Raw genomic sequence first — 8,746 nt, 5'->3', positions numbered from 1 at the left:
CGCATTTTCAGCACAGCAAAAGCACGTTCGATTATATTACGGGCCTTGGTGTGTCGCATGTTAAATAATTCCTTGGGATTTTGAGGAGTCTCTGTACCCGGACCCCACTCCTTTAGATGATACCGAACACCCATATGGCGTCAAGAAACCATTGCTGTTTGCATAGCCATTATCACACAAGTAGTAACAACATGCATTGCATAAACACCATAACCATTTTAGGCAGCTTCACAGAATATTTATGACTTTACTAAAAGGGATTTATCATGGAGGGTGTACAAAACAATTATGAGCTTACTGACCTGGAGGAACCTTGAACCCATTCTCTTGAGAAAAAGCGTCTTTGAGAACACGTGAGTCGCCTGCTGAACCTTCCCACCTCGGCAACAAATACACGAACTGCATTTGGCGATCGCATACCGCTAGGGTATTAGTAGCAATGTGCCATTTGCGAGTTTGGTATCGTGGTTTGTCTTCATTGCTGACCAAAACATCGATATGGGTCCCATCCAAAGCACCAAGGCATCCCTAACAGAAAAGTGCATGGGTTAAAACAGATACAAAGGTGCGAGCGTGCAAGTGTTAATGACTCCAAATTTCCGCTACCTCGAACCACCTCCATCTATGATCAGTGCAGTTGGCTGATACAGGGGTGGGCTTCTGCAAGAGCTCTTCATGTAAGCTCAATACTGCACATAGAACCTTCTGCATATAGTATGAAACTGTTGCACCTGATCGTTTGAACCTGAATTTAACCACGCGGTTTTTGTTGTGGTGTGCTAGAACTCCCAGGAATATTGCTACTTGTTCGTCAACGGGCAGGGACTTCCCTGTTATCAGCCCACCCCTTTGGGATAAAATTTTACACAGTTTACCGAAGGTATTTACATCCATACGAAGATTAGCTACATAATCTGAATTTGAAACATTACATAGCCGATTCAGGTGTTTCAATTGGTCTGGAATTTTATTTAGCAAACTGAAACGCCTCGCCTCGTCCACAATTCTCCTTTTCGAACCTCTGCTACGCGCACTCATATATCTACGTACCAGTAGACTGGTCTCTTCTCGGTAAACTACCATAATCTCTTCGAGCATCAACATCAGGCGTGCATATTTGGCAATCCTAGAGATCGTCATGTTTTTTTGCTATGTCTATATACGAGAGAAACGTTTACAACCCTGTATAAGAAAAATGCCCCCAACACTGCAGTTATCCTAGCTTATACACAACAACTACTATGAATTGATATGATGCAAACGACTTTGGAGGGGCTGAATTTAAAGAATCTAGAACAGGCAGATCTTGAGTAAATAAAATAAAATAAAATTAGGACACAACTTCATAATATAGAGGAACACATAGATGTTCATACAACATAGATTGTTGTGCATACAACACTCATAATCACATTGACACCCCTTTCGTGTAGATCATACCTGCTGAAATTCAACCTCGACGCCCGCCCGTTTACACCACACTCGACAGTCGTGAACAGATAGAACTACTGCACACGCTTCAACGTTTCCTTAACTGGAATATTCCTGCAAAAACAAAGTGAAATTGTCAAATTAAACTTTGGCTATACTGTCGTCTTCGTCGCTAATCAACTCTGTTCCTAAAGAACGGAATTGGTCAATGACAACAATGACGGTCGATGGGTACAACGACCCAACCTCCATTTTTTACCTTTGCACGAAGATCTGGAGGAGATAATTTTGTTGAAGACGGCGTCCTAGGGTTCCAAACTCTCCTTTTTTTGGGCAAACAAGAGAGAGAATGCAGATAATAAAAAAATGAGAGGGGTAACATAGGAAAATTAACTTCATTTCTGGGTGTGCTTCCCGAGGTGGCTTCAAGTCTTAGGTGTTTCGGAAGAATTGATTTCAGCCAAAAACCAATAGGAACAGTGCGGGCCTTTAATTTTTGGTCAGGCTGAGCAGAAATTATACCAATACACTGAACGGTCATATTTGTATGGTTTTGAGCTCATTTTTCATTATTTCCAAGACACTGAACTAGTCCTAAAATTAAAGTACCTAGTAGTCTTTAGAAAAGTGAAGGGGAAAGAGGAAAAAGGCACACATGTGGGTCGGTTTCACGATTCTGATTTTTTTGAAATCGTAATTGGAATCGCAATTCATATATTCAAAATTATTGGCCACAAGTTCGATGGTTCATGAATACCATGTCATCTCTAATTTAAATATAGGAGTATGGTCTTGTTAGGTTGAGATTTATGAACCTAATTGAAAATTTAGACGCAATCTTAGTCACTCATCTAGAATATTTGTGAAATGTCAACAGCATGTAGTTTAGGTCAACACGGGGCATGATTGTAATTTTATTTTTTTTATTTTTTATTTTTATTTTTTTTTAATTTCTTGATTTTTTTTGAATTTTTTTTAAAAAAATTTCATTTTTTTGTCAACTACCTATACAATTCATGTCAACTACATATCAAATGTCAACAACTTTATTCAATAAATACTGGTTGACATGGATTGTACACATAGTTGACATGAATTGTGCGTGTGGTTGAAATGGATTGTACACATAGTTGACATTATATGTGTGTAGTTGACATGAATTGTGTGTGTGGTTGACATGGATTGTACACATAGTTGACATTATATGTGTGTAGTTGATATGGATTGTCACATAGTTGACATTATAGGTGTATAGTTGACATGAATTGTATATATAGTTGAAAAATAAAAAAATAAAAAATTAAAAAAATTGAAAAAAATAAAAAATTAAATAGTTATAGGAGTTTGAAAAATTCAAAAAATCTTTTCATTCTCTTAATTATGAATATCTTGTGTAAACACGTTATAGTTTGGAAGGAAACCTTGTTAACATAAATAGTTGAAGCAAAATTAATTTTTTTTAAATTATTTTTCAAAAAGTTCATAGATAGTTTATTAATTATAATTGTCTAGGGGTGTGTTAGGGTCCTTACAGCATCTTAGTGTAAAACACAGCACTAATCACAGCCCTTAGATCCTTAGATTGGATGGCTTTGATAAGCTACATTATCATACTAAAAATGTACATTATTCGCCGAGGTACATTATTAGAATGGAAATGTACATTGTAAGACTAAAACTGTACATTATTAAACTAAAATGCTACATTATTATCCGAGCTACATTATTAGTCTAAAATTCTATATCATTAGATGACACGTGGCATTAATCTAACCGTTAGATCATAAGATCCAATGGACTGCAAGTGTTTTGAGTTTTACTTATACTTAGCGTTCTGACCTGAATACATCCCTAATTGTCTATATATATATATATATATATATATATATAGTCTTGTTAGGTTGAGATTTATGAACCTAATTGAGAATTGAGATGCAATCTCAGCCACTCATCTAGAATATTTGTGAAATGTCAATAACATGTAGTTTATGTCAACACAGGGGCATAATTGTAATTTTATTAATTTTATTAATTTTTTTTAAAAAAAATTCATTTTTTTGTCAACTACATATACAATTCATGTCAACTACACATCAAATATCAATAACTTTATTCAATAAATACTAGTTGACATGGATTGTATACATAGTTGATATGAATTGTGTGTGTGATTGACATGAATTGTGTGTGTGGTTGACATGGATTGTACACATAGTTGACATTATATGTGTGTAATTGATATAAATTGTATAGGTAGTTGAAAAAAAAAATAATTAAAAAAATTTTAAAAAAACTTTTAAAAATTAAAAAATTAAAAAAAAAATTAAAAAACTAAAAAAATTTTAAAAATTTTTAAAAAAAATTAAAAAAATATATAATAAAAAATTAAAAATTAAAATTTTAAAAAAATATTTATTGAATAAAATGTACCATGATATTACCATTCTGCCATTTCATAATTAATTAATCTAAAGATATTTTTCATGTGGAAAAATTTGGACCACTCATTTAATGAAAATGAGTGGCTGATATTGCATCTTATTTTTCAATTAGCATAAAAAATCTCAATTAATCACAATCCTATAGGAGTATATATTTTAATTTCTATGTTTCTTTTTATAATAACAATATAATTAAAGAGAGGTGTAGTGGTTAATGTTATGTAGAAGGAATTGTAATGCTAACTTTTGGGAGCTTAATTAATTAAAAGTTTACTTAATAAAAATATAACTTTATTCTATGCAATAAAAAGGGATAAACAAATGAACAATAACGTCCTTTTACCGATTTGTTAAAAAAATGCAGCATGGCTTTTTTAGGAAAGGGCCAAAGGGGTGAACAATAACGACGTTCCTCGAATTTGTTAAAAATGCAACGTGGCCTTTTAGGTTTCTAACTTTATACATTACACTAGTGAGGTTAAATTAATGTTCCAAAATCTACGTGGAAGACAAAGAGAATGAAAACATTTTGTACCAGCCATATATAGATAATGGACGAAAACATTTTGTACCAGCCATATATAGATAATGGACGCAGGTGTGGACGCAGAAATCATCGATCGATGAGAATGATACTTAAAATAGTAGTATTAGTGGATAATGAGATTTATGATGGACCATAGTGGTATAAGTTGTAAATAAATTGATATATATGATTAGTGAGTTTGAGGGAACTTTCCATAAATATAAATGTGATATTTTTACGGGAACGGCAAAAAAGGAAAGCGTCCTATTTTTATAGGACGGAGAGAGCATGTATGAGGTGCACGTACGAAATATTAATAATTCCGGTTACAAGTGACGCATGGAATAAAAAAAATAATCAAAGTTCAGAATTTAATAATTAGTAGTACTCCGTATAATAATTTTAGGATTCGCACATTTGGTATTTTGATCTTTATAAGTTGGTCACATGTTATTTAATTTACATAAACATTATTTCAACAAATAATCGAATAAAATGTAAAACATAAATTCATTGATATTGAATTAATTGATCAGTCGATCACTGTTCATAATCACACAGTCACACACACTGATCGAATTACAAATTATCTTTTTAATGTTCAAACCAATTAATTAAAAAGAAATACTTAGATTTAATAAAACCATTTGACAACTACCAATCTATAAGAAATGCAAATAAAACTAATTGTCTAAATAAATTCAAGAATCGTATGGTGACCAGCGGTGTTGGAGTACAATTTTTCACAGTAGTACTCTAAACATAAACTTTCGAAAACCTTGACCTAAACTAATTAATAAGTAGGGTTTAAACTAAAAGAACATACTAAAAATATGAATTTAACTGAAACTTCGAAACCCCGGCCATATTCGTATATCGTTTACATTTACATATATATACTGCTATACTAATGCTACATTACATTACTTATTCAAACATTACTGGTTACTAGCTTAAAAAAACACATTTTATCTATTATGTAATGAAACAGTTAAACACACCTTATATATACATGAATAGACTTTATTATTATATTACATCTATAAAATTATTACTAACAATGAATCTACAACAATGTAGATTGACTTATTCAAGGTTATTGATCATGATAATTAAAGTGCTCTAATTTGGTCTTTACTTTAATATTAAATGTGGTTTATTTTTAAACCAAACCCTCTATAATATCAAGATGATTCTGCATGAGCATGATATTATTAAATTCATCTAATTTCTTGAACGTGGCAATTTACTTCATTGATATGTCCTGTCCTATATACCAAACAAACCAAATCTTATCTTATGTTCCAAAATCAACACCCACACACACACACACACACACAACTATATATATATATATATACATAGCTGAGTATGAAAAACACTAGTATTTTAAATTCGGAAAAACAGAACCCCAATTTTCTAAAGTGGATTAGTTTCTGATAAAATCCCACCGAGAAACCTATCCCTAAAATCCATCCATTCTATTTCATTTTCATTTCATCTCCAATTTTGGTTCCATATTTCCGATTTTCCCTCCTTTTTTATATCCAAAATCTCTGGAATATTCCCCCAATTCTTCGTTAGATTCAGTAATCTTCCTCACTCAATCTCACTCTCTCAGATCAAAATTGACGGTTAATCAATGAAATTCTCGGCCATGGAGGAAGCCGAAGCCAAATCCGCTCACGATCCCTACTCCAAGCGCGCCGCCATGTGGATCCCCTCTCCGATCATCGTCGGCGCCGGACCGTCGGGTCTGGCCGCCGCGGCGTGCCTGAAGCTCCGCGGCATCCCCTCCGTAATCCTAGAGAGAGAAAGCTGCATCGCGTCGCTCTGGCAGCTGAAGACCTACGACCGGCTGAAGCTCCACATCCCCAAACGCTACTGCGAGCTGCCGTTCATGCCCTTCCCCCCTGATTTCCCGACCTACCCGACCCGGCGCCAATTCGTCGAGTACCTGGAGTCCTACGCGGCGGCGTTCGGGATCCGGCCGGCGTTCGGGCAGGCGGTGGCGAGCGCGGCGCGGATCGACGGCGGATGGAGGGTGAGGACGGCGGCGGGGATGGAGTACGCGTGCCCGTGGCTGGTGGTGGCGACGGGGGAGAACGCGGAGGAGGTGGTGCCGGAGATCGAGGGAATGGCCGCGTTCGGAGGAGGCGTGGGGCACACGAGCGGGTACCGGAGCGGCGAGGGGTACGACGGGAAGAGAGTGCTGGTGGTTGGATGCGGAAATTCAGGAATGGAAGTTGCTTTGGATCTCTGCAACTATAATGCTAAGCCTTCGCTCGTCGTTAGGGATAAAGTATGTGTGCTTTTTCACCTTCAATTCACTCTTTTCTTCTCATTCTATTTTCCCTTATGTTAAACGAATAAATCAAAACTTAATTTTTTCTCTTATTTGTCTTTTCAATTTATCGTTTTGTAACATCAGTTGATCAGATTAATTTCACCAAACAATGAATAATTTTATCTAATCATTACCAAATACTGACAATTTTCTTTGGAATTGATGCATTTATCTTCTTATTTTAAAATCTTCTTTTTAATTGGTGATGAATTTAGGTTCACATTCTACCTAAGGAGATACTCGGAGCTTCAACTTTCGGGCTATCGATGTGGTTGGTGAGATTGTTGCCGGTTTGTCTCGTCGACCGGGTTTTGTTGGCAGGTTCATGGTTGACAATCGGAAATACGGACCGGTTTGGGATCCAACGGCCCAAATTAGGGCCAATAGAGCTAAAGACAAAGTTCGGAAAGACTCCGGTATTGGATGTCGGAACCCTTCATAAGATCAAAAAGGGTTACATCAAGGTACAATACATAATGCTATAGGTGCAACTCCTCATTGCAAAATCGAAGTACAATTGAGGATTTCCTCTTCGTTCTAACTTGGAGAGTACAATTGCTGGTTATTTCACACGTGCGCAAGCACACATACATAATTACATACACACAAAAGCAACCTACGTACTCCGTATTTCATAAAGTGTTAAACTTCATTGATTTTGTCTCACTTTTTTAGGGTTTGTGTGAGTTTATGTTGCTGAGATTCTCCACGCTTGATGCTTTTGCTTTGATCATTTAGGGAAATGTTTCATATCCTATGTGAATTTGTAATTCATCTATGATGATATCATTATGTTGACATACAACATTAATAATTAAACAACCTTTTATCTCTAACTATTGTGCATTCCTGCCACATAAAATGAGACATGAAATTTGTGACTTTAAGCTCTTCTTTTCTTGATTTTTTTTAATATTTCTTCAGGTATTCCCCGGGATTAAGAGAGTGAGGCGTGATTGTGTAGAATTCGTGGATGGAAGAATAGAGAAATTTGACGCAATAATCTTAGCAACGGGTTACAAAAGCAACGTGCCATCGTGGCTAAAGGTACTTCTTTAAATGCTACATGAAAAATTTAACGATAAAGAGTTGATTTGAAATCGAACATCTAATTGTATGTATTTATTTCGTGTTGACATGATAGGATAACAAGATGTTCTCGGAGAAAGATGGTCTTCCAAAATGTCCATTCCCGAATGGCTGGAAAGGCGAGCACGGTCTGTATGCAGTGGGGTTCACCCAACGCGGACTACTTGGGGCAGCTGTGGATGCTAAGAACATTGCAAAGGACATAGAAAAATGTTGCAAAAGGAGTTTTAATTGAAAGTCATTAATTTCTAGATTGTGTGATGTATATATATAGATCTAGCTAGTATATGATTTTATGTGTATATAATAATTAGTTTTTATTGGTAATAGTTAGATCGATTGAAGAAGAGATAGATTATGGAGCTAAGGATCTCTAAATAGTTTGTAGCACATTCTCACTGCATTTGATGAAGTGCTTAGGTATAATATTGATCATATGTTTTAGGATGTCAATGATCGATAGTTGTTTTTTGGTTTTTAGTGTATTCCTAACTTTGTTGAAGTTGATCATTGTCGTTTTGTTCACCTCTTCTCATCCAACTTTATTTGGATTCAATAATGATAACATTCATTTTATATTATTCTAGTAATATTAGTGGATGGGCGATTTCCTGTGTAAATATCTTCATGTTATCAGTAAAGAACCAATGAATACATACAATAATGTTTCTATCGATATAATAATGTTTTTTTTCAATCATGCATGATATTTATACACAACGCGTAGTTCATGAGTATATATATAGTAATAGTTACCTAAATCGAAAAGATTTTAATTAATGTATAAAAATATAAATGAGACGGAAACGTCATCTAACTAACCACTGGTTCTTAAATCTTAAAGATGGCCTAACTGAAAAAATGATGATCAGCATTAATTTCTTGATTCTATTTTAGTAGTTTTTCTATAGC

At 34.9% G+C, this 8,746-nt stretch overlaps 2 protein-coding genes across 2 annotated transcripts; one reads left to right on the top strand and one right to left on the bottom strand.

The window, feature by feature from the left end:
- Window positions 1–294: 294 nt before the first annotated feature.
- Window positions 295–1,140, bottom strand: LOC125195281. The gene is made up of 3 exons (XM_048093456.1): window positions 1,020–1,140; window positions 607–914; window positions 295–528 (listed from the first exon to the last, which is right to left on the bottom strand). Exons 1-3 carry the CDS (start codon window positions 1,138–1,140, stop codon window positions 295–297), a joined length of 663 nt encoding a protein of 220 aa, XP_047949413.1.
- Window positions 1,141–6,055: 4,915 nt separating this feature from the next.
- Window positions 6,056–8,069, top strand: LOC125195280 (indole-3-pyruvate monooxygenase YUCCA2-like). The gene is made up of 4 exons (XM_048093455.1): window positions 6,056–6,700; window positions 6,961–7,209; window positions 7,670–7,792; window positions 7,890–8,069. Exons 1-4 carry the CDS (start codon window positions 6,056–6,058, stop codon window positions 8,067–8,069), a joined length of 1,197 nt encoding a protein of 398 aa, XP_047949412.1.
- The last annotated feature ends 677 nt before the right edge of the window (window positions 8,070–8,746 follow it).

This window comes from Salvia hispanica, chromosome 6 (genome assembly GCF_023119035.1).
Source record: "Salvia hispanica cultivar TCC Black 2014 chromosome 6, UniMelb_Shisp_WGS_1.0, whole genome shotgun sequence".
Classification (NCBI taxonomy): Eukaryota; Viridiplantae; Streptophyta; class Magnoliopsida; order Lamiales; family Lamiaceae; genus Salvia; species Salvia hispanica.
Note: the sequence above shows the minus strand (reverse complement) of the source record. Positions and strands in the feature narration are given on the sequence as shown.

Bases quoted from the DNA above. Each gene is read 5' to 3' on its own strand.
- LOC125195281 (XM_048093456.1), bottom strand. From the start codon at position 1,140: ATGACGATCTCTAGGATTGCCAAATATGCACGCCTGATGTTGATGCTC. The intron at 915-1,019 runs GTTCGAAAAGGA...TTTCAAATTCAG, and splicing joins TATGAGTGCGCGTAGCAGAG to ATTATGTAGCTAATCTTCGT. The intron at 529-606 runs GTAGCGGAAATT...CTTTTCTGTTAG, and splicing joins ATAGATGGAGGTGGTTCGAG to GGATGCCTTGGTGCTTTGGA.
- LOC125195280 (XM_048093455.1), top strand. From the start codon at position 6,056: ATGGAGGAAGCCGAAGCCAAATCCGCTCACGATCCCTACTCCAAGCGC. The intron at 7,210-7,669 runs GTACAATACATA...ATATTTCTTCAG, and splicing joins TCAAAAAGGGTTACATCAAG to GTATTCCCCGGGATTAAGAG. The intron at 7,793-7,889 runs GTACTTCTTTAA...TTGACATGATAG, and splicing joins ACGTGCCATCGTGGCTAAAG to GATAACAAGATGTTCTCGGA.